At 40.7% G+C, this 27,171-nt stretch overlaps 1 protein-coding gene across 1 annotated transcript in view; it reads left to right on the top strand.

Moving 5' to 3' along the window:
* LOC126469683 (SH3 domain-containing protein 19) overlaps nt 1–27,171 on the top strand; it is a 109,479-nt gene that overhangs the window by 68,220 nt on the left and 14,088 nt on the right. Inside the window, exon 5 of the mRNA XM_050096836.1 lies at nt 18,198–18,275. Coding sequence (XP_049952793.1) covers nt 18,198–18,275 — 78 coding nt within the window. The remainder of the gene's footprint in view (nt 1–18,197; nt 18,276–27,171) is intronic.

Below are 27,171 nucleotides of genomic sequence, written 5' to 3' on the forward strand. Positions count from 1 at the left end.
TTGTCCTCAAAGCAATAAAAGAGGTTTTTCAACCCTGTAGTTTACTGTCTAGTATGCCCACCATTGCAACAAAGTGAAATGCATAAAGAACTCAATATACTGAAGCAGATTACTGTACAAAAACAGTTATGATACCATCATTGTTGCCAACCTAATAGAAAAATCAAGAAATAATGTGAATCACTTCTTGGTAGACCAGTCATGAACAAGGCCCAGGAAAAAAAAACTGTGTATATTGCTATGACATATAATGGTAAAATATCACAAAAAGCAATGTTTTGAAAATCAAACATTAAAATAGGTTTTCAGTTTGAGGTTACGTCTATAGCATAAAACTAGACCTAAATGTGGTAAGTTTGTGAATTCTGCTGTGTACAAAATGAACTGAAATGACTGTCATCGGTATTACATAGATCAGACAATATTGTTGAAAACATGTTTTAGAGATATACATATTCTCAAAATAAAACAGCTTCTGCTAAAAGTATTGTTCAAAATAATAACTGTAGAACTAACATAGAATGGAACATGAAAGTGATACATACGGTAACTAAAGGAAGATTACTTGATGTGCTGGAGGAAATTGAAACCTTGAGTAGCAAAAAGTACTCTACAGAACAAATTTTGAATGGACTGTGCGAGTTTAATCAGAATCCATATTTTATCATTTTTCAAGGAGCAGTGCTATTGAGCTGATATTTGGAAATTGTATATCAAAAAATATGATACAGTGATATGCAGAAATAGTGATTGTCATGGTTACTGCTTCGTGTGAGGGTGGAAGATGGCAAGATTGTTTCTGCATAGGCCCTTCTGCAATAATACACAGTTCATCAACAACTGAGTGCAGCAACGGGATACATCGTGCCAGAAGGGAGCAAACCCTGCTGGCTGCAATGAACTAATTGGTGGCACAATGTTCTCTCTCTTCCCTCCTGTATTTCACATTTTATTTGTTAAATTATTTCATAATTTACTGATGGGCAATGAACTTTTTGTCAGTGCAACCAAGCCAGGTAGCACATTAGTTAGGACATTGGATTCACATTTAGGACAACGACGGTTCCAATCCGCGTCTGATCATCCAGATTTAGGTTTTCTATGATCTCCCTAAATCGCACCAGGCCAATGTCAGGATGGTTTCTTCGAAAAGGCACAGCTGATTTTCCTCCCCATTCCTGAAACAATGTGAGCTTGTGCTCCATCTTTAATTATCTAAATGACAATGGGATGTTAAAGCCTAATCTTCCTACCTTCCTCTTTGACAGTTTAACATTCCTTTCTTGTACCTTGCATTTTATTTGCTATATTACTTTGTAAGTTGCCAAGGTGCACCTTCCATTATCAATTAGCAGCCTGCTCAATAGAATTATTGTTTTATCTCCTATAATCGCACATACAGCAGTGCCCTCCAGCAGATATAAGATTGTTTTTACTTTAAATAGCAGTATCATGAAACACACAGATTTAATGAATTGATACTTGATTGTAAAAGTGTGACTTGTTACACCGTGTAACACTATTTTATGGTATGTTCTTTGTCGTCTTTTCTTTTTATATTCTGCATGTTGTAAGTAGGTAGAATTTTTGATATTGTAAATAGGTAGAATCTTTCATGAACAACATTTTTTCTGTCTATTTTATGTCTGAAGATGATTGCTAGCACAATTGAAACTGGTCATATCATTTTATAAACTCACAAATAGTGGTTAAATTGAAAATTATGATTGATTTTCCACATTATTGAGTGCATGAAGCCTTATAATAATAAAAATAATTAAAGGAAAACCTTCATCAGTCATACTTAATTCGTCACACACATTTTCACTACTGTGGTACAAGACATGATTTATAAAAATGAATCTAATAAAAACCCCAAAATGATAAATACACCATCTATTCAGTTGACAACATAATATACGTACATTATAGATTACACAGTGCCCCACTCCAAAGTACTGGGTGGCCCAAAAAGGATGGTCGGATTTGAACTGCGTAGTACCATTGAAAGGGAGGAGGGGGGGACCACTGCCGGCCGTCTGCAAGTCGGCCATTACACCCAGTTTGCCACGAGATGGCGCAGTGGACGGTCGAGCATCGTGTTTTTGCTGTGGAACAGTTTTTCAGAAATGATGAATCGTTTATTACTGTGCAACGATTGTTTCGACAACATTTTGGTGTAGCGCGTGATGGACCCATTCCAGATCGCAGATCCATATCACGTTGGGTGACTGCATTCCGGACAACAGGGTCTGTCAAAAGTGGTAAATCTACAGGGCGTACACGTACGGCAGTTACTCCACAGAACATTGATGATGTTAGAGCGTCAGTGCTGCAAAGCCCGCGTCGTTCCACTAGGCGTCGTGCTCAAACTTTAGGCCTCAGCCGTAGTTCGTTGCAGCGTATTTTAAGCCGTGAGTTACAGTTTCACCCATACAAAATTATGATCACGCAAAAGCTGTATGATCGTGATTTTGAGCAGCGAAGACGATTTTGTGAATCAATGCTTGACATTTTGTACTCTAATAATGATGTTGTGCTTCTTATGTCAGATGAAGCCCATTTCCATTTAGACGGCTATGTCAATAAACAAAACTGCAGGTATTGGGCAGCAGATAATCCCAGAGAATTGCACCAAAAGCCTCTTCATAGTGCTAAGGTAACAGTCTTGTGTGGAATTTCAAGATTGGGGATTGTTGGTCCTTATTTTTTTGAGGAGAACAACGCTACAGTCACAGTGAACTTGAAACGTTACGTTAACATGCTACGTAGCTTTTTGGTGCCGAAACTGCGAGAGTTACATGTAAATCGAGATCGAATTTGGTTTCAACAGGACGGGGCCACGGCCCACACAGCCAATGACTCCATGTGTGTTTTAAGGCGGATGTTCCCCCACCACATCATCTCGCGTTTTGGAGATGTCCACTGGCCCGCGAGATCACCTGACCTCTCAGCCTGTGATTTTTTTCTTTGGGGATACCTAAAGTCAAAAGTCTACGTAAAGAAGCCCCGAAACTTAATTGATCTGAAGGAGGCAATCAGTGCGGAAATTATGGCAATTCAAGAAGAATCAGTAGTGAAAGTAATGGAAAATTTCGAGGAAAGACTTGTGGAATGCATCACCGAGGAAGGACACCATCTTCCGGAAGTCATTTTCCGTACATGATTTTTTGTGGTTAGTTCTTGTAATTGGGTGCCTGGGAGCATTTAGTTACGTAATTGAATAAAATTAATTTGTAAAACTGATGGAGTTATAGTTATTTAAAATGTGACCATCCTTTTTGGGCCACCCTGTATATCATCCCTAGACATCTTACTCCTAAATCTAACCCCCTTCCTGTTCAACCGTGGACCAAACTTGGTGACTTTCTTCCGTACAATTTGTAGTTACATATTTCTTGTTCAGGAAGTCCATCTCAAGTGCTGCATTTACAGTTCAACCTGGTATCATTAGGAAATTCTCCTCAATAGGTTCCCCATCTACGACAAACTTGAGCACAAGTTCTCTTTTGATTGACTTACTGTACTAGCAGGTAACATTTTTTGGTTTTATATTTCACAGGAAACCATACCGTTCTCTTACCATACAGTTCCTTAGTATATTCATAAAATTTTAAGCTAAAAATATTACGCCCACTGTCCACTAAAGCTTCCACACACTTATCATATCCATTCACATTAATAACTGAGTGCACTTTCTCTAAACTATTTCTGACTAATTGCATTTCATACAGTAAATCATTCTCCACATTGATCACACATTCACTATGCATAGCATTAACATTTGTAGAACATACATTTTTGTCAGTCTCAAAAACTTTCATATATGCAGCATTAATTATATTATTCAGGGTTATTAATCCTTAGCATGTCCCTGGCAGACTAAAATTTTGCATCTTCCTCATATGCTTGACATTAATGTATTTATAAAATTTATGTTTATCCACCCAATCTTTCACAATATCGTGAAATTCATCCCTTTTCTTCCAGTCATTACAAAAGTCACTGTACAGTGTAATGTAGCTTCCGTCTTCCATAGACAGATGCGTCTGTACTTCGTTCTCCTCATATATATGATTAGCAACAACAATTAATAAAACACCACATGTGGCTCCACAGAGTCCACAATAACACTTTGCACTTTCTCTGGTACCTCTAAAACATAAACATTATTGAAACTTCCTGGCAGATTAAAACTGTGTGCCCGACCGAGACTCTAACTCGGGACCTTTGCCTTTCGCGGGCAAGTGCTCTACCAACTGAGCTACCGAAGCACGACTCACGCCCGGTGCTCACAGCTTTACTTCTGCCAGTATCTCGTCTCCTACCTTCCAAACTTTACAGAAGCTCTCCTGCGAACCTTCGCAGGAGAGCTTCTGTAAAGTTTGGAAGGTAGGAGACGAGATACTGGCAGAAGTAAAGCTGTGAGCACCGGGCGTGAGTCGTGCTTCGGTAGCTCAGTTGGTAGAGCACTTGCCCGCGAAAGGCAAAGGTCCCGAGTTCGAGTCTCGGTCGGGCACACAGTTTTAATCTGCCAGGAAGTTTCATATCAGCGCACACTCCGCTGCAGAGTGAAAATCTCATTCTGATAAACATTATTGGTTGCTGTGACACTTTGTACACCTTATCAACAGTTATCACCAGCCTTCACACCAAACCCATCATAATTATTACCCACAAAAACAGACTTGCTTGTTTCCACAACTACATCAACATCTTTGTTTCTGCTGATCCTATTATCATAATTAGAGCACACACATTCATTTATAGGAGTTTCCTTCATCACACCTGCACATATTTATGGTATTGAACACAGTAATGCTACCACCACTTGAGTTGCAATTCTTTTAGATTCAATCTGTTCAAACAGTCTTCCAATGAAAAAATTGTCATTCATTGCATCATTTTTAATTCTATTATCTTTGCCCATATTTTGCTTGCTGTTATGTTTATTTGCACCATCCCAAAGCTCGGTGTTACTGCGAATGTTGACCATGGAACATATATTATTCCCCATCCCCTCCCCCCTTTACCATCAGATCCATTAGCTTTATTTTTGGTCCATTCTCCAATATTCATGTCCCACCTCAGGCCATAGTTGGGACCCATCCTAGTTTTTTTGTTTGATTGCTAGCCATTTCCCCTTTCTGTGGACCAGTGAACATTGAATATAGCTTCATTCTGCCTTTCCCTCTCATAAGAATTTGGTTGTTTTACCAATCAAGTCATTGCCAGTTTTCTTGAAGATGACCTCGGTTCCTCTTATCAGGAAATTGCTGATGCTTTCGATTAATATAGACTGAAGTGCCAAAGAAGCTGGTATAGGCATGCATATTCAAATACAGAGGTTTGTAAACAGGCAGAATATGGCACTGCGATTGGCAATGCCTATATAGGCAACTAGTGTCTGGCACAGTTGTTAGATCAGTTACTGCTGCTACAGTGGCCAGTTATCAAGATTTAAGTGAGTTTGAACATGGTGTTATAGTCTGTGCATGAGCGATCGGACACAGCATCTCTGGGTAGAGATGAAGTGGGATTTTCCCATGTACCATGAATAGCAGGAATCCATGAAACATCAAATCTCCGACACCTGCAAGAACAGGACCAACAACAACTGAAGAAATTCATTAAACATGACAGAAGTGCAACCCTTCCGCAAATCACTGAATATTTCTGTGTTGGGTCATCAATAAGTGTCAGTGTGCGAACCATTCAACAAAACATCATCAATATGGGCTTTTAGAGCTGAAGGCCCTCTCGTGTACCCTTGATGACTGCAAGACACAAAGCTTTACACCTCACCTGGGTCCGTCAACACCGACATTGGACTGTTGATGACTGGAAACATGTTGCCTCATTGGACAAGTCTTGTTTCAAATTGTATCAAGCATATGGACGTGTACGGGTATGGAGACAACCTTATGAATCCATAGAGGCTGCATGTCAGCAGGGAACTGTTCAAGCTGGTGGAAGCTCTGTAATGGTGTGGGGTGTGTGCAGTTAGTTGAAGTGATATGAAACCCCTGATACGTCTAGGTATGATTCTGACAGGTGACATGTACGTAAGCATCCTGTCTGATCATCTGATTCCATTCATGTCCATTGTGCATTCTGACAAACTTGGGCAATTCCAGCAGGACAATGTGACACCCCAAACGTCCAGAATTGCTACAGAGTGGCACCAGGAACACTTCCACTGGCCATGAAACTCCTCAGACATGTGTATTATTGAGCATATCTGGAATGCCTTGCAATGTGCTGTTCAGAAGAGATCTCCACCTCCTTCGTACTCTTACGGATTTATGGACAGCCCTGCGGGATTCATGGTGTCAGTTCCCTCCAGCAGTGCTTCAGACATCGGTGGAGACCATGCCACATTGTGTTGCGGCACTTCTGCATGCTCGCGGGGGCCTTACACGATATTAGGCAGGTGTACCAGTTTCTTTGGCTCTTCAGTGTATTTGCCTTGGCGTCCACGCTAGTTACAGTTGTTTCCACTTCATCTTCTGTTTTCTTCCATTACCTGTAAATTATAGCTCTCACCATTTGCACTGCCATTTTTGTCCATTGCTGGTTCATAAGGTGTTGTCAAACTTTTCCACATAATCCAAGGATGATTCAGTTTAATCAGTATGACTGTAAACTAAATTTCACTTAAGTGACTCGGGTGAACATCTTATTGTCTCCTTGCTATTTCTGTATGCAGGTGCATTCAAAAATTAGTTTTGTAATCTTATCTGCTTCATCTTGCTCTAATATTTATTGAGGAGATACTTCTTTAGCACACTATAACTAAATCACATTAGAGTTTTGGTTTACCGAAGTTTGCGCAGAATCCTACGAACTTAATTTTTGTGTTGTCCCACATTGATGATACCTGTTGTCACTGAAAATGGTTTCAACACAGGTTGCTGCAAGACAGGCTGAATGTAAGGCATGCAAGACTTATTTATTACATTTAGCAATTTCAAGGTGGCTTGCCACTTCCACTAACTTTGAATCAAAACTTAAAATGAGGGAAAGGCAACCATAGTGCATTCACACACACACACACACACAAAACCACACACACACACACACACACACACACACACACACACATGCGTGACACCCCACAGACACACAAATGCATGTGGAGTGTGTGTGTGTGTGTGTGTGTGTGTGTGTGTGTGTGGTGTGTGTGTGTGTGTGTGTGTGTGTGTGTGTGTGTGTGTGTGTGTTTTATTGCTGGAAAAAGAGCTGGTGCTCAAAAGCTAGTGTGAATGATGTTTTCTGTTAAGTGTTATTGTGCTCCATGGTTTGGTCCACTATATATGAGTGGTTGCCTCTTATTTTACTCTATCCAGGAATTTTCATTATTGTTATTAATTACCTTAAGTTTCCATAGAACGTTATAATTCAGAATTCATATGCCTAATATTGCCACTAAATTTGTCATGAGGAGATATAACTTCTTTCTCCTCGTCGTCGCACAGCAACTTATTCTTTCTCATGTCCTCCCTTAAATTCTCCTTCAGCACTTCCAACGTGGGAGCAAACATCTTTTCAACTTTTACCAACTTAACTTCCAGCCCCTTCAATTTATCAGTCATGCTGCTTTCAATTACGATGAATTTATCATTTAACACCCCAACTTATTTTTAAATTTTGAGTCCACAGCCTTGAATTTATTCTGAGTCTAGGAATTCAGATTTGGTGAGTGCGACTTTACAGCTCCATATTGTGAATTTAACTATCCTAATTTGTTTTAAAATTGTGAGTTTAATTCCCCTAATTAACTCAAAATGGGCTTACTGGCTCACCAGCTGCCTTCTCCGAATCAGTCATTCTGTGATTTCTTAATCTGGTCTTCCATGGCTGACAACACTACTCATGGTACACAAAAGTATGGTAGTAGCTCTACTTAACTTATTTAGACAGTCTCAAAGTCACCTTCATTGTGTACCAATGCAGTACCTCGAACTTGGGCATTGATGTGACCATGGCACTAGTCTGATGAGGTACGACAACACGGACAACTCTGTAGGTTGGAAACGACATGAAGTTTTCGATTGCTGGCTGCAGTGAAGTGTTGTCTCATACTGCTGAAGTGATGACTGGAATGATCTGAACTCTCAGACGGTGGATGCATTGCCTGCGGCATTGCGATGTCTCAGGTGCTGAGTGATGTTTGCTGCTGCTCAGTTATTTTCTCTAAAATTGTCCCGGTGGTACTGTCCATGAGTCTGCTTGCTAAATTTCAATTAATCTGGGTTGATCCGCCATTTACTAGCTACCATCCTGTTTTGATAAGTTTCTCTGAAGGGGAACATAAATGCACAATTGGGTTTACCTGATTTAGATGAGTCAGATGTAGTGTAGAGCCTGGTCACTCACTGCTGCAAAACACTTCGTACTTAAAAAGGTAACAATTCTACAAGTCCTTTGCAGACTTTTAACTGCAGCATAAATAAAAGAATGTACTGGAGTTGTTCGGAACAAATAAGCTAGATGACATGATGAATACTTTGAACTTCAGTAGATTATTCACTGAAAAACAGTTGTAGAAGTGGCATTAGTTATTTCAGTAAACTCTAGCAGGCAGAGTCTCCGAAAACAGACTCAGTTTCTATCATAATTCATGATTAGTAGACTATACAGTTATTTCTACTATTTTTATGAACACATGTCCCCGTAACACTCGTGGAAAAATTCTTCTTGTCTTCCCTCTAGGAATTCCAACTCGAGTTCCCAAAGCATCTCTGTAATGCTTCTATGTTGATTGAACCTACCAGTAACAAATCTAGCAGCCTGCCTCTGATTTGCTTTGGTGTCTTCCTTTGAACATCACAGGATTGTTTTTCCTACTCTTCTGCATTAACTTTATTTCTCTACATTTAGAGCAAGCTGCCATTCATGACACCAGCTAGAAATTTTTTCTAAGTCATCTTGTATCATCCTACAGTCACTCAACAATGACACGTTCCCATATGCCATGTCACCAGCAAATAGCTGCAGATTGTTGCTCACCCTGCCTGTCAGATCATTCATTTATATACAGCAAATACGAATGGCCCTATCACACTTCCCTGGGGCATTCCTGGCAGTACCTTTGTCTCTGATGAACACTCACTGTAATGGTCAGTGTACTAGGTTGTATTACTTAAGAAGGTTTTGAAGCACTCGTATATCTGGGAACCTATTCTGTATGCTCGTACCTTCATTAACAGCCTGTGGTGGGGCACAGTCTCGAACACTTTCCGGAAATATGGAATGTGCCTGTTGCTCTTCATCCACGATTTGCATGATATCACGTGAGGAAGGGGCAAGTGGAATTCTGCAATGCTTTCTAAACCTGTGCTGATTTGTGGACAGAATTTCTGAATTTTGTTTTTAAACCATGGTGGGTCTTTTCCATCCATAATCCACTTGCCTGGCCCATGCTTCTCCAGGACCTGATTTGAAATCCATATAAACTTTACCAGTAATTCCTGTACATCCATCATACTGGAGCTAAATGATGTGGATTCATTTTCTAAGTGGGATGTTAAAAACTGTTTATGTGCTTTTTTTCACATTGTGTGTGGGCTGTCAAACTAGCTTTGCAAGACAGTTTTAACAATAAATTGTCGAAGTATTTGTAACAAATTTCTTGAATTTACTGCCCTCTAGAAAAGTTCTCGTGCTCAAATTATTCTCAGAATCAAGAGCTGGCTGAAACCTGAAGTAAAAAGCTCTGAAATATTGAGTGATACATGGACGATATATCAAAAAGACAGATTAGATGCCATAGAAGGGGGAGTGTTCACTGCAGTCAATAAAAATATTGTCTGTTCAGGTCGAAGTTGAGCCTGACTGTGAGGTTACCTGGATGCATGTAAACTCAAGTTAATTTTCAGATGTTTTTACCAGCCACCCAGTTCCACATTGACAGTTTTAGAATCATACAAAGAAAGTTTACTCTCAGAGTAGCACAGAACTAGTCAGGTAATGCAATATTAGTTGGAGGCAGTTTAATCTACGAGTACAGACTGATATGTATATGGATTCGACAGAAAGTGCAGTCTTTGTGAAGTACTTTTGAAGTTTGCATTTTACATGGTGTGATTTCCCTGTGTGCTTATTGACTGTCAAGCATTCATCAGAGGGCCTCAAACTACCACTTGGGAGGGGGAGTGCACTTCACAAGTACTCTGTTATGTGAGTAGCTGCTTTTTTTATATAGTGGACCCGTGGCCTAAAGAGGGGAGTTCAACAACACTCCAGTATAGCACAGGTCCAGAATCAGTGAACCTTTTGTTGAGGCCCTCCACTTGGCTGCCAACCAAAGGACCCCGATCAGTTCAAAGACCGATGCTGCAAATTGTGAGCTCTACTTGCACCTCATGCATGAGGCCAGCAGCCTTTACCACTTGAACCAGCTGCCCATATGAGTTTAGGATAGCCTCAGAACCCAAGTGAGAGACGTAATTTGTGCAGATGTGAGCAGCAACTTGCAGAGGACTGCAACCATCTTCTTGATAGCTGTTGGCAGGGGCCCCTTCACATCTCGGATGAGGCCCCCTTGCAGACATACAGAGTGTACATTGGATTTCTTTCTGGCCTTGGACACTATTTCCATAATGGGCTCCGTAACGTGCCTAACATTTTTGCTCCCGATGACTAGCAAGCTCCTTTCCTTGTGTACATGCTCGGATCCTGCTGAAGAAGTGGCCACCTGTGCACTCACAAGGTGAATGGGCAAGGCCAGACAGCCAGCCTCCACCTAGAGCAACAGAAATGTGTTATGACCTGCCACTCACCCTGTGGTGAGGGTGGATCCACTGTGTAAGGTACACTGCAAGAAGCCTTGGTGGCAGAGCCTGTAGGCGAAATAAGTGACACCTTAGGTGTCCTGTGGAACTTGCCAGATTCCTAACCTCACTATACCCTGAGACAGCAGCCTTAAGTTGACTGACTGTGGCCAAAATAGTCTTCAGGTATTGCAAACTGTGGCCAGCTCTTCATGTGTCTGCATGCATCATGCACACATCCTATTCATCCTAGTACTACTAACTTAAGAATTAACTATAAAAGCACACACAGACAGGAAAATAGAAAACTTGCTACCTTTGTGACATGTCAACAAGAGAGGCTGCTGCCTAACTGAATAGTGTTGCTGGTTGTACAAAAGAAATGACCAGTATGTTACACTCTGTGTGAATCTATAGTTTACAGTTACTAAAAGGTGAGATTACACTTGTTAAATACGAAAACTTGCACCTGATTTAAGAAGTAAACAATTTTTAAAATAGGTAAATATGTAACTTGCTGCTCCGCTGGTACATCTCAGGTGGGTACTGGAAACTAAATAGGCTGAGACGAATGGTTGCTGCCTGTTCAAAACAAACAAATGACAACTGCACTGTAGATTGTGCGAATCTACACGTTATAGTGACTGAAACACAAATTTACATGTGGTAATGGCTACAGTGCACTCGTTCGCTGAGGTGGGCAATGTTGGAAACATTATAGTTCAGACGCAACCTCTGTTGGTACAGGGTGAAAACCAGTGAACTATATGGGGAAAAAAAAAAGAAAAACATAAATTAGTTACAGAATATGGCGTGCAGAAACTTTATTCATCATGTAAATGTTACTACAGATATTCCGATTTAGGTTAGGACATGTTCGATATGCCTGCCATCCTTGGCAATGATGTGGCGCAGGCAAATAGCAAAATGTGCATGACCTGCTGAACTGTTGGAACATTGATGTTGTCGATGATCTCCTGAATGACTGTTTTCAGCTCAGCAATGGTTTTGGGTTATTGGTGTACACCTTATCTTTAATATAGCCCCACAAAAAGGAGTCGGATGTTTTCAGATCCAGAGGATATGGTGGCCAGTTGAGGCCCATGCCAGTGGCCTCTGGGTACCCCAGAGCCAGAATGCGGTCCCCCAAGTGCTCCTCCAGGACATCAAACACACCACCTGCTTTGATGGGGTCGAGCTCAGTTTTGCATGAACCACATCTTGTCAAAATCAGGGTCACTTTGGATAACGGGGATGAAACCGTCTTCCAAAGCCTCTGTGTACCGTTCGGTAGTCACCATGCCGTCAAGGAATATCGCACCGATTATTCCATGACTGGACATTGGACACTACACAGTCACCCGTTGAGGGTGAAGAGACTTCTCAATCGTGAAATGTGGATGCTCAGTCCCCCAAATGCGCCAATTTTGCTTATTGACGAATCCATCCCAATGAAAGTGGACATTGTTGCTGAGGCAATCCATAATAATTCCCATCATGGCCTGCTACCAACCATGCAGTTTGAAGATCCTAATGCAAAATGCAGTTTGAATGTCCTAACGCAAACTGTTCAGAAGTTATGGTGATATAGTTCAATAATTGTCACCCTGTATCTTATGCAGCGTAGTTCGAAATACCCTCACTTGAAACTGCCACCTTAAAGTGTCTGCATACTACCACTACTACTACTTCTACTACTTCAACTCCCTATGCAAGTTACATGCAGTGTTGTGACAAGAAATGCTAGTGGGATTTCATGGGGAGAGAGAATAGCAACTGGAGCGATAGACTGCGAGTGAGTAATTGCTGCTGTCATTAGAGGCAGACCCAGCATTAGGAAAGGGGAATAACATGGATACAATGATGACTCTTGAGTTAAAGCATAATTACTTCATTTTATTGTACCCTCTAATACAGGTATGTACCACATCAACATAGGTGAAATTAGACAAAATGCATTACTAAGCAATAATTTTTCATGCCTGTCTCTATCCTTGAACTGTATTGTATGCTGAGACAATTTTCAGCTTGCCCAACCAACCCTATGATAATGGATGAGCTGTTTATTATTTATGTGTTCTAGTATTCCAACAGAGCTTCTGTGCAGTGTCGTGAAAAATGAGATCCAGAAATGTGTTGCAAGCTGTTCTCCAGTCCTGTTGTGTTGATAGATGAAGATAAAAATTTTCAGACTGTTAGGATTCAGACCAGTCATAAACAGTCATGCACTAATATGCCACAACAGATTGTTCCTTAATAATGGAAGCAGTCTCATTTCTCATGTGTAGAGGCTGTATGTTGCACCAAGGGCGTGCATGCTGGTCAGAGCGAGAGAGAGAGAGAGAGAGAAGAGATGGAAAAGAGCCACCGTGGTACAACAACCGAGTTAGAAAACTGCTGCGGAAGCAAAGGGAACTTCACAGCAAACATAAACGTAGCCAAAGCCTTGCAGACAAACAAACATTATGCGAAGTGAAATGTAGTGTGAGGAGGGCTATGCGAGAGGCGTTCAATGAATTCGAAATTGAAGTTCTGTGTACTGACTTGGCAGAAAATCTTAAGAAATTTTGGTCTTATGTCAAAGCGGTAGGTGGATCAAAACAAAATGTCCAGACGCTCTGTGACCAAAATGGTACTGAAACAGAGGATGACAGGCTAAAGGCCGAAATACTAAATGTCTTTTTCCAAAGCTGTTTCACAGAGGAAGACTGCACTGTAATTCCTTCTCTAGATTGTCGCACAGATGACAAAATGGTAGATATTGAAATAGACGACAGAGGGATAAAGAAACAATTAAAATCGCTCAAAAGAGGAAAGGCCACTGGACCTGATGGGACACCAGTTCGATTTTACACAGAGTACGCGAAGGAACTTGCCCCCCTCCTTGCAGCGGTGTACCGTAGGTCTCTAGAAGAGCGTAGCGTTCCAAAGGATTGTAAAAGTGCACAGGTCATCCCCGTTTTCAAGAAGGACGTCGAACAGATGTGCAGAACTGTTGTTGTGGTCTTCAGTCCAGAGACTGGTTTGATGCAGCTCTCCATGCTACTCTATCCTGTGCAAGCTTCTTCATCTCCCAGTACCTACTGCAACCTACATCCTTCTGAATCTGCTTAGTGTATTGATCTCTTGGTCTCCCTCTACGATTTTTACCCTCCACGCTGTCCTTCAATGCTAAATTTGTGATCCCTTGATGCCTCAAAACATGTCCTACCAACCGATCCCTTCTTCTAGTCAAGTTGTGCCACATACTTCTCTTCTCCCCAATCCTATTCAATACCTCCTCATTAGTTACGTGATCTACCCACCTTATCTTCAGCATTCTTCTGTAGCACCACATTTCGAAAGCTTCTATTCTCTTCTTGTCCAAACTATTTATTGTCCATGTTTCACTTCCATACATGGCTACACTCCATACAAATACTTTCAGAAACGACTTCCTGACACTCAAATCTATACTAGATGTTAACAAATTTCTCTTCTTCAGAAACGCTTTCCTTGCCATTGCCAGTCTACATTTTATATCTTCTCTATTTCGACCATCATCAGTTATTTTGCTCCCCAAATAGCAAAACTTCTTTGCTACTTTAAGTGTCTCATTTACTAATCTAATTCCCTCAGCATCACCCGACTTAATTCGACTACATTCCATTATCCTGGTTTTGCTTTTGTTGATGTTCATCTTATATCCTCCTTTCAAGACACTGTCCATTCCGTTCAGCTGCTCTTCCAAGGCCTTTGCTGTCTCTGATAGAATTACAATGTCATCGGCGAACCTCAAAGTTTTTACTTCTTCTCCATGAATTTTAATACCTACTCCGAATTTTTCTTTTGTTTCCTTTACTGCTTGCTCAATATACAGATTGAATAACATCGGGGAGAGGCTACAACCCTGTCTCACTCCTTTCCCAACCACTGCTTCCCTTTCATGCCCCTCGACTCTTATACCTGCCATCTGGTTTCTGTACAAATTGTAAATAGCCTTTCGCTCCCTGTATTTTACCCCTGCCACCTTCAGAATTTGAAAGAGAGTATTCCAGTTAACGTTGTCAAAAGCTTTCTCTAAGTCTACAAATGCTAGAAATGTAGGTTTGCCTTTTCTTAATCTTTCTTCTAAGATAAGTCGTAAGGTTAGTATTGCCTCACGTGTTCCAACATTTCTACGGAATCCAAACTGATCTTCCCCGAGGTCCGCTTCTACCAGTTTTTCCATTCGTCTATAAAGAATTCGCATTAGTATTTTGCAGCTGTGACTTATTAAACTGATAGTTCGGTAATTTTCACATCTGTCAACACCTGCTTTCTTTGGTACTGGAATTATTATATTCTTCTTGAAGTCTGTGGGTATTTCGCCTGTCTCATACATCTTGCTCACCAGATGGTAGAGTTTTGTCATGACTGGCTCTCCCAAGGCCATCAGTAGTTCTAATGGAATGTTGTCTACTCCCGGGGCCTTGTTTCGACTCAGGTCTTTCAGTGCTCTGTCAAACTCTTCACGCAGTATCTTATCTCCCATTTCATCTTCATCTACATCCTCTTCCATTTCCATAATATTGTCCTCAAGTACATCGCCCATGTATAAACCCTCTATATACTCCTTCCACCTTTCTGCCTTCCCTTCTTTGCTTAGAACTGGGTTGCCATCTGAGCTCTTGATATTCATACAAGTGGTTCTCTTCTCTCCAAAGGTCTCTTTAATTTTCCTGTAGGCAGTATCTATCTTACCCCTAGTGAGACAAGCCTCTACTTCCTTACATTTGTCCTCTAGCCATCCCTGCTTAGCCATTTTGCACTTTCTGTCGATCTCATTTTTGAGACGTTTGTATTCCCTTTTGCCTGCTTCATTTACTGCATTTTTATATTTTCTCCTTTCATCAATTAACTATATACCTATATCTCTAACGTCTATCAATTGTAGAATTTTGGAACACGTATTATGTTCAAGTATAATGACTTTTCTGGTGAGTAGAAATCTACTATCTAGGAATCAACATGGGTTTCGAAAAAGACGATCGTGTGAAACCCAGCTCGAGACTCAGAGGGCCATAGACATGGGTTTCCAGGTAGACGCCGTGTTTCTTGACTTTCGCAAGGCGTTCGATACAGTTGCCCACAGTCGTTTAATGAACAAAGTAAGAGCATATAGACTATCAGACCAATTGTGTGATTGGATTGAAGAGTTCCTAGATAACAGAACGCAGCATGTCATTCCCAAAGTCTTCCGAAGTAAGAGTGATTTCAGGTGTGCCGCAGGGGAGTGTCATAGGACCGTTGCTATTCACAATGTACATAAATGACCTTGTGGATGACATCGGAAGTTCACTGAGGCTTTTTGCGGATGATGCTGTGGTACATCGAGAGGTTGTAACAATGGAAAATTGTACTGAAATGCAGGAGGATCTGCAGCGAATTGACGCATGGTGCAGGGAATGGCAATTGAATTTCAATGTAGACAAGTGTAATGTGCTGCGAATACATAGAAAGAAAGATCCCTTATCATTTAGCTACAATATAGCAGGTCAGCAACTGGAAGCAGTTAATTCCATAAATTATCTGGGAGTACGCATTAGGAGTGATTTAAAATGGAATGATCATATAAAGTTGATCGTCGGTAAAGCAGATGCCAGACTGAGATTCATTGGAAGAATCCTGAGGAAATGCAGTCCGAAAACAAAGGAAGTAGGTTACAGTACACTTGTTCGCCCACTGCTTGAATACTGCTCAGCAGTGTGGGACCCGTACCAGATAGGATTGATAGAAGAGATAGAGAAGATCCAACGGAGAGCAGTGCGCTTCATTACAGGATCATTTAGTAATCGCGAACGCGTTACGGAGATGATAGATAACTCCAGTGGAGGACTCTGCAGGAGAGATGCTCAGTAGCTCGGTACGGGCTTTTGCTGAAGTTCCGAGAACATACCTTCACCAAGGAGTCAAGCAGTATATCTCGCGAAGAGACCATGAGGATAAAATCAGAGAGATTAGAGCCCACACAGACCGACAATCCTTCTTTCCACGAACAATACGAGACTGGAATAGAAGGGATAACCGATAGAGGTACTCAAGGTACCCTCTGCCACACACTGTCAGGTGGCTTGCGGAGTATGGATGTGGATGTAGATGCAGATGTAGATGTAAATATGTCAATGGAAGTTGCCGAAGATGACCGATAATGCCTCGTATGGTGACATTTGCAGATTGGCAGGTACGGCCATGCAGCTCAGCCCATTTACGCATAGCAGGGCACTGCCTTTACTCACCATTACACTTCACACTGCATTGTCATATTTCTCACTGCCATGTTTCCTTAGCCACATGGTATGGCCAAGCACCACTTGGCTTGCACGCGACTAGTGTTTGTCCACATGATGGTTGGGGGGGGGACTTCTGTCCATGTGGAGTGGAGCTATATGGAAAAGCGAGATATGAGGAATGGGTGCCATGTACGTGGTTTCACCACATGGAAGCACTGCTCTAGTATTTTAGTGAGACACAAGAATGATTGACAGATAATGGTAACAGCATATGTTACTTCTCCTAAATGACTGGCATCACCAACCAATGCAGCGACCTCACACTGTACCCTCTCCTGATTCTGGTAGTTTTTGGCACTACCATTCTTCTAATTCCTTTTCAGTGACAACTACTGGCTGCCTTGAGCCCAGATAATAACTGTATGGCATTGCTCTGTGGGGATAAGCATTTAAAGGAGTTTTGCACCCTTGTACTGACCAGGGAATGTGGTTTCTTGGAGGAAACTAGTGTGTTGAACATGCAGTGCTGCTGGGTAATTTGGTTGCGTCCAGTAGTCAGCTTTAAAGTGTCTTACCTGATTGATGTGGGATGGTGTGTGTCTACCTCCACAACTTGCCATTATACTTTTAGCTTTTCTACATATTTCAGATGGATGTGAACTCACTCTGTCTATTGCATCTGTCAAGTGTGGTAGCCCACAGCTGGCTAACATATATACTGGTGTCAGACTGTTTTTTATATTATGATGTTATTTTTCTCGGATTCAGTAAGCTGAAACTTTTGTTAACTCATTCTTTATTCTGTAATTTTGGGCTCACACATTTTGCACTGGTAATGAACTTGCTACTTGAAAGTAACTAAACCATTTCACTAATGCTATTAAATTGTAACCTAGTGTGACTCACAAAACTACTTGGAGTTTCTGACACTATTGTAAGCTGAAAGTGGTCCAACAAGCCAAAAACTAGTTTAACGAAACAAATACTTATTGAACAATAGATACAGTAAAGCCCACATTATCAGATTGCTTATGACTTTTGTTTTTAGTGTGTGTCATGATATTTCCTCTCTTTGATATATCTTGTTATTCATGTGCAGCATTGCTATTATATTTGGATTTAGAGAAATTTTGGCTGCAGAAAAGTAGTAATGTCTATTTGTGTATTTCAGAGTGTCAATCAAAACAAACCACATGGCGTAGCTTTGTTTGACTATGACTCTCCCCATCCAGATGATTTATCATTCAAGGTAAGACTTCCATTTTTTGTATATTTTTTATCCTAAACTATGAAAAGTAATGTATTAATGTTTATATACAGAGAGATTTTCGTAGTATTGTCAGTACTACGTGCTGTAGGTTTTGTGCTTCGCAAATGATGGCCAAAAGCAGTCTTTCTTGTTTGGTCTTATATGTTCCTTGTATCTAGTTATAAAATTCTGACTAGAAGTGTGAATTGTGATTTATTAGTCTCATAATATACACTTACAAATCATGTGATTATGATACAGGAGACACGTCAAAAATTACAAACTAGAATCTAATATTAATTTTTAAAACTATATTTAGTCTATGTAGCAGTATCTATGTTTTCTTATTTTCCAGCATAGGTAAATATCTTTCTTGATAATGGACTTTTTTTCCCACAATATAATGCTAATTTCCGGTTGGATTCTGCTCAAATTATCAGTTCATCTTCCATGAACTCTTCTAATGAGTAATAACATTTGTGGATAAGAATACCATGTAACTTTTTTAGTATCCCTAGTTCCATGTTTAGAATGTGGTTTTTTTTTAAAGTTTGTTGTAGACCTTCATGCCCATATATTCAATCTATGGGCAGGAAGCATAAAATCATTTTTATTCCTTGTACTGTATGGATAATCAAATTGGTTTTTAATGAACAGTTCCACTTTGTTGTGTAAAAATATCATTAGCTCGTATATGTATAGGGAGGGGACAGTCAAAATTTTTAGTTTCTGTAATAATGGACGGCATGATTCTCTTTGCTGTGCAGTGCACATATTTCTGATAATTTTCTTCTGGAGCTTCAGTACACGAGATATATTATTGGAGCTCCCCCAGAAAATAATGCCATATCTTAGCTGGCCGGTGTGGCCGTGCGGTTCTAAGCGCGTCAGTTTGGAACCGCGTGACCGCTACGGTCGCAGGTTCGAATCCTGCCTCGGGCATGGATGTGTGTGATGTCCTTAGGTTAGTTAGGTTTAAGTAGTTCTAAGTTCTAGGGGACTGATGACCTCAGTAGTTAAGTCCCATAGTGCTCAGAGCCATTTGAACCATTTGAACCGTATCTTATCACTGCTTCAAAGTAACTTAGATATGCTACTTTGCGAGTGGACATGTTAGTAGCACTTGATAATATATGCATGGCATATGCAAAGCTACCCAGTTTGCTGCACAGGTACTCAATATGTGTGTTCCAGTTTGAATTCTTATCGAGGTGTAGACCTAGAAATTTGGCAGAATTCACTTCTGTTAATTCTTCACTTCTATGATTTATACTAATTTCCTGGTTCTTTTGAATGTTTGGTTCTGAATTGAGTCAAGTTTGTTTTTGATATGTTAAGCTTCAGACCATTTAACTGGAACCATGACTCTAGCCTGTCTAATGTACCAGTGACTCTATTAGGAATCATTTCTGTTTCTTCGCTTTCTATCAAGACAGACGTGTCATCAGCAAACAGAACGGATGGTGAATTTATGTTAAATGGTAAGCCGTTGACATACAATAGAAAGAGAATTGGACTGAGGATCGAACCTTGTGGGACACCCTGTGTTATTGTTTTCCAGTCTGAATGGTAGTTTACACCATTTGAAGAGATGATCATTCTTCGATTTCTATTAGACAAGTAAGAAGTAAGCCATTGAAGCACTGCACCCTTAATCCCATAGTTTTCTAGTTTGTCAGGCCGCAGAAAATTCTGGCTACTTTACTGTTTTTGTCTAGAGCTGTGCTAATTTTTTCTATTAAATTATTTATGGCATCTGTGTATTTTTCCCTTACTGGAAGCCAAACTGATTACACAAAATAATCCCCTGTGATACAATGAAGTTTTGGATTTGGATAGCAGCTACTTTCTCGAAAATTTTTGACAGCACTGGAAGGAGGGAGATAGGACGATAATTCCCCATATCTTCTCTTGACCCTTTCTTAAAAAGTGGTTTTATTTTCCCGTATTTTAATGATTCTGGAAAACAACCTTCTTCAAATGATTTGTTGATTAATTAAGCTAGTGGAGGACTTACTATTTTGTACACTGATTTAATTACTTTCACAGGTATCCCATCCCAACCCACCAAATTTTTATTTTTTAGTGATAATATAATGTCTTCTATTTCTTTCATTGTAATATTGAGCATTACAGGTCTACACCTCGATAAGAATTTAAACTGGAACACACATATTGAGTATTACAGACACTTGGTTTAGGCTGTGCAAAACTTAAGAACAGGGTGGATAAAATAAAATAAAATGACATATTAACAATTTAGGTGAAAAGGAATGCAAGTGCAAGAGCATGTTGCCACAGGTCTCCCTGTTCACAGAAAGCTGGACGTGATGTGGCATGAAGTCAGCATGACCATAGTGCCAAATGGGGCTGGCCTCATAAAGTGAAGTTGTTGAAGGGACAGGAAAATATAGTGTTTGTCAATTAGCCAACAGTTATGGTGTACTGTAGTGGTGTTTTTTGTTACAATTTGGTCTGGAAACAACGTTTGGATGAGTTCACACAAGGAAGAATCATTGGGAAACTGTGAGGAGGTAGAAGTGTGATAAGTGTAGCCCAAGTGCATGAGAGCATTCTGAACCACAGGCACTGCTGCCCAAAGGAGAAGAGATGGTTGGCAACTGTCAACTACACCAGTGAATGACCACTACATTGTGCAACAGACAAGAAGGGATGCACATCAAACTGTGGGTGCAGTTGCAGCCACATTGAACAGGACTGCAAGACACACAATATCATACTCCACAGTGGCACAGTGACTGCAGGTGGTTGGTCTCTTTCCTTGACAACCCGTATGTTGTGTCCTGTTGACACCCACAGGGCACTGTTTGGGATGAGAACAGATTCAGTCTGAGTAGTGATTCTGGACAAACCCTTTCATGGGCTTACTGTCCTCCAGATCTTTAAATGTGGTACACTCACTGGTCAGAGTTATTGTGACAGTGTACTCCTTCCCCATTTACATCTTTTCGTGGGTGTGTGTGGCTCTGACGTAATTTTATGGATGAAAATGCGGGACTGCATCAAACAGCGCAGGTGGAGCAGCTCTTTCAATGAGACGATATTGGGCAGATGGACTGGTTTGCCATTTTCTGTGACTTAAATCCCATTGTGCATGTGTAGGATGCGTTGGCGAGATGTGTTGAAGTACGTCCACACATGCCGACTGTCCTGCACTTGTCAGCAACAGCCGTGGAGGAATGGAATTCCCTATTAGAAGAACTCCTTACCAATCTTGTAGCCAGCATGGGAGCACATTGTAGAGCATGCATTGCCATCCTTGGTGATCTCACAATTTATCTGGAGCTATGTTCTGCCTTTTGTAATGTCCAGGAAGCCATCGTAAATCGTGGTGGTTTCTTCGTAATCATTTTCTTTGAATAAAAGTTTCATTTCTGTTCATCTCGTAGTGTATTGCTTTGATAATTTGTGTACTATACCATAGCAGTTCTTTCTGTGTGTGGTCCAAATGTGAAAGTCTTTTTCACTCTCAAGTTTTGCACACCAATGTAAAACAGCCTAACAGCATCCATATATACTGCCGGGAAAAAAAGTCAACCCTTTTAGAGGTTTCCAGTTCACTCGAGATTCATTGTTGCAACCTTGGATATAGAGTACGTGCAACGATTACATTTACAGATCAATAACCCAAGCAGTTCTAAGGCACCAGGTATCAACCCTTGCTGAAACACCCATATTGTACGTGGTCTATCCTCCATGGGTGGCAATGCAGGCACTGACACTGGCATCCAATTGATCCTACAGATGGCGAATTCTGTTCTGGTATACATTGTGCCACACCTGCTTGACTGTTCACATAGTTCTGTAAGAGTTGTTGGTTCCCAAGTCGCACAAGTGACTTCTTGTCCCATCGTATCCCACATGATCTCAACTGGAGGCAAGTTCAAAGATTGTGCTAGCCAGGGATGTTGCTGCACGTCTTGCACAGCACGTTGAGTTTCACATGCGGTTTGTGTGCGAGCTTTATCCTGTTGGAACAGCACGGCACCTTCCTGTTCCAAGAACGGCAAAAAGCTTTCATCGCTGAAGACCATGGTGCACCATTCCATTTTCCAAGTGATCATCTGAGGGCATCATTCGAGCCGTGCACGTTGATGTTGCGGCATGAGTTGAAGACGGACTAGAAGTGTGCATGCCCATAGCTGCACTGCTAATAACAGGTTCACAGCAGTTCATGTTGACACATCTGGGCTCACATGCTCTGTTATCTGTGCTATGGTTGCTGTACGATCTGCCACAGCTGCCTTTAATTACAATACACCAGTCCTGGTTAGCATCTGTGCTGCATAGGTTCCAGAACCTTGTCTGTAGTTGTGACAATGTTCATGTGACCACTGATACCAGTGCAACTGACTCGGCACATCCGTCTTGTGTGGCAATTCTCCAAAAGGACCATCCCACCACTTGGAAGGCCACAGTTTGACCCTTCTCATATGTGTTCAGTTGGCTGTAGGAAGCACGTGTGAGTCTCTGGCACATGGTTGCCTACTTACTTCACACATTTGCACCACACTGAGCCTTCAGGCTGTGAGCCTTCTCTTTTAAAGGGTAGACACATATGGAGCTCTGGTTGCAATGCCACTATGCTATCTGTTGACAGATGATGTTGAAACCATTGTCACTACATCTACTATCTGCCAGATGCCATGTGCCATCATCAGATCAATATCGACATCGTGCTTCCAGGTCTACTAATTTTTCTTGCCAGCAATGTATCACATGAGCTGTGTATGTTGGCCGATGTTGGGCAGATCTTTGTAGTTAAGTTGAACATCTGAATGTGCTGAGAGAGTTGATTACCTCCAAAGAAACCAGTCATTCTTGAATTACAAAAATATACCAGTCAGGATCATGGGGTGGGAGAGGTAGGGGATACAGGAAGAGTTGTTAAAAGCCATTGGTGAAATAGATTGGAATGGGTAGAGTAATGTTGGAGAAAACTGCCCTAATTTCACATATGGATCTTTTCAGCTGCGAAAGATACTTACGGAATTTACAAATGTGTGCACAAAGACTAATTTGACCATGACAGTGATGTACTCGTAGCTGCTGCGGACTATCAGTGTCAGCACCTCGAGCCATGGTAGTTAAATTGTAACCAGTAAGAACTGAAGCACAAGTTAGCACCAAACAATGTGAAACTCTGAATGTCGACCTGAAACAAGAAAAACAAATGGGGGAAAAGTGAGGTAAATAGGATTCCGATTCTTGCAAACCAAGTCGGTGTTGGCCCATTCTTGGAAGCAGTTGGGAGATTACAAGGTCCAAGTGATCCAGTGCAGCACCTCTCAAACCACAAGATGGAGCAGTGTGATCGACAGAGCCAAATGAAATCCTCAGTAGATGGACAGTACACTTTACTAAGCTTCATAATACAGAAAATAATGCTAATATAGACTACATAATGACTGCCTGATCTTGAAGTGGTTGAAAGTACAAATTAGTTACCAACACTGCACATAATTGTGAAAAAGACCTTGGTGAAAATGGATATCCTGGAGAAACTTTGAAATGTAATGGGGGTGAACGCTGTACCATCATATGGCAGGCATCTTGGTATGTGGATGAGAAAGCTAATTCCTGATTATTTTATATTTTGGTTGGTCTATTTCCATGAGAAAAATGATTCTTTGGATGGTAGCCTAACTGTGGAATATCTCGGCTTGGCATAAGCAGAAAAGTCTTTTCAAGAGTGCAACTTAAACAGTGTATTTATTTAACATGTGGTTAGTATCACATGACATACGAAAACTTTTTCCATTAACTGAATTTTCTGTTGGTGCTTGGCAGAACATGATGATAATATTAAAAAAGAAAATGCTGCCTAATGTTGTGTAAAATTCTATTTAATTGGTCACAAACCAACTTTTGGTTTCTCAGACAATCTTTAGGTAACAAGTGAATGTCGCAAACACAAGATAAACGCAATGTGTGACTGACTTGTATATTATTTGTACAGAAGATACAAAAATGACAAAAGCGTTGACACAGGAAAACATTACAGTAATTACACTAACTAAAAAAGGGATAAAGAAAGTTTTTATGTGGAGATACATTTAACAAATGACAATAGATAAGATGAATTTACAATTTGAACCTAGTATTTGTAATAAAAACTTAATTTAACAATGGGGAAAATGGAAATTGTGCCTGATAATTTAATACTAGGCCGGCACTCTGTATCATGTTTTTTCTTGGCGGAATGTAAAACTTTGCAGCTGATCAGCAAAGGTCGAATCTATCTTCCTTAATTGCAAGCTTCTCTCATGTTCACATAGCCTAATTGCCACTGCTGTGCCTGACTGACCAATACACAATTTTTCACACTGCTTGCTAGTGATTTTATATACACCACTCTGTGCCAAGGGTTGCAGTTTGTCTCTGCTATTGAATAGAAATTTTGATGTATTATTGGTGCTATAAATCTACATCTACATCCACATCTACATCCACATCCATACTCCGCAAGCCACCTGACGGTGTGTGGCAGAGGGTACCCTGAGTACCTCTATCGGTTCTCCCCTCTATTCCAGTCTCGTATTGTTCGTGGAAAAAAGGGGGAAAATGGAAATTGTGCCTGATAATTTAATACTAGGCCGGCACTCTGTATCATGTTTTTTCTTGGCGGAATGTAAAATTTTGCAGCTGATCAGCAAAGGTCGAATCTATCTTCCTTAATTGCAAGCTTCTCTCATGTTCACATAGCCTAATTGCCACTGCTGTGCCTGACTGACCAATACACAATTTTTCACACTGCTTGCTAGTGATTTTATATACACCACTCTGTGCCAAGGGTTGCAGTTTGTCTCTGCTATTGAATAGAAATTTTGATGTATTATTGGTGCTATAAATCTACATCTACATCTACATCTACATCCACATCCATACTCCGCAAGCCACCTGACGGTGTGTGGCAGAGGGTACCCTGAGTACCTCTATCGGTTCTCCCCTCTATTCCAGTCTCGTATTGTTCGTGGAAAGAAGGATTGTCGGTATGCTTCTGTGTGGGCTCTAATCTCTCTGATTTTATCCTCATGGTCTCTTCGCGAGATATACGTAGGAGGGAGCAATATACTGCTTGACTCTTCGGTGAAGGTATGTTCTCGAAACTTTAACAAAAGCCCATACCGAGCTACTGAGCGTCTCTCCTGCAGAGTCTTCCACTGGAGTTCATCTATCATCTCTGTAACGCTTTCGCGATTACTAAATGATCCTGTAACAAAGCGCGCTGCTCTCCGTTGGATCTTCTCTATCTCTTCTGTCAACCTTATCTGGTACGGATCCCACACTGCTGAGCAGTATTCAAGCAGTGGGCGAACAAGCGTATTGTAACCTACTGCCTTTGTTTTCGGATTGCATTTCCTTAGGATTCTTCCAATGAATCTCAGTCTGGCATCTGCTTTACCGACGATCAACTTCATATGATCATTCCATTTTAAATCACTCCTAATGCGTACTCCCAGATAATTTATGGAATTAACTGCTTCCAGTTGCTGACCTGCTATTTTGTAGCTAAATGATAAGGGATCTTTCTTTCTATGTATTCGCAGCACATTACACTTGTCTACATTGAGACTCAATTGCCATTCCCTGCACAATGCGTCAATTCGCTGGAGATCCTCCTGCATTTCAGTACAATTTTCCATTGTTACAACCTCTCGATACACCACAGCATCATCCGCAAAAAGCCTCAGTGAACTTCCGATGTCATCCACCAGGTCATTTATGTATATTGTGAATAGTAACGGTCCTATGACACTCCCCTGCGGCACACCTGAAATCACTCTTACTTCGGAAGACTTCTCTCCATTGAGAATGACGTGCTGCCTTCTGTTATCTAGGAACTCCTCAATCCAATCACACAATTGGTCTGATAGTCCATATGCTCGTACTTTGTTCATTAAACGACTGTGGGGAACTGTATCGAACGCCTTGCAGAAGTCAATAAACACGGCATCTACCTGTGAACCCATGTCTGTGGCCCTCTGAGTCTCGTGGACGAATAGCGCGAGCTGGGTTTCACATGACCGTCTTTTTCGAAACCCATGCTGGTTCCTAGAGAGTAGATTTCTAGTCTCCAGAAAAGTCATTATACTCGAACATAATATATGTTCCAAAATTCTACAACTGATCCATTATCCAAATCAGTCTTTCAAACAGAACTACAAATCATCAAACAAATAACTTCCAACAATGGTTATAGCTCTGCCCTGATCGACAATATTCTATGAAAAAAAGAAATTGATTTAAATTACACCACTTATGTACACTAGCCAGCAGCGATCACTGAGTAATTTCAAAGCCTGGTGCAAAATGAGGGTCTATAGTCACAAGACTTTAAATTTTTTGCAAGATTGTCTGAAATGTTGCAGTATATAGAATTTTGCACCAGGCTTTGAAATTACTCTGTGATCGCTGCTGGCTATTGTACAGAAGTGGTGTAATTTAAATCATTTTCTTTTTTTCATAGAATATTGTCGGATCAGGGCAGAGCTATAACCATTGTTGGAAGTTATTTGTTTGATGATTTGTAGTTCTGTTTGAAAGACTGATTTGGATAATGGGACCAGTGAGACAGAAGGATTCATGATTGCAATACAGGATCAAACAATAAACACCAGATATTACAGCAAGCATATTATTAAAGATTCCAATACCACAACAGATAAATGCAGACTTTACAAACAACAAATCGAAACAGTAGATCACATCACAAGTGGATGTACAATACTAGCAAATACAGAATACCCCAGAAGACATGAAAATGTAGCAAAAATAATACATCAACAACTTGCCATACAACATAAACTAATAAAACAACACTTTCGCACATACAAGTATGCACCACAAAATGTACTGGAGAATGATGAATACA

The sequence above is a fragment of the Schistocerca serialis genome, chromosome 3, assembly GCF_023864345.2.
Source record: "Schistocerca serialis cubense isolate TAMUIC-IGC-003099 chromosome 3, iqSchSeri2.2, whole genome shotgun sequence".
In the NCBI taxonomy this organism is placed as follows: Eukaryota; Metazoa; Arthropoda; class Insecta; order Orthoptera; family Acrididae; genus Schistocerca; species Schistocerca serialis.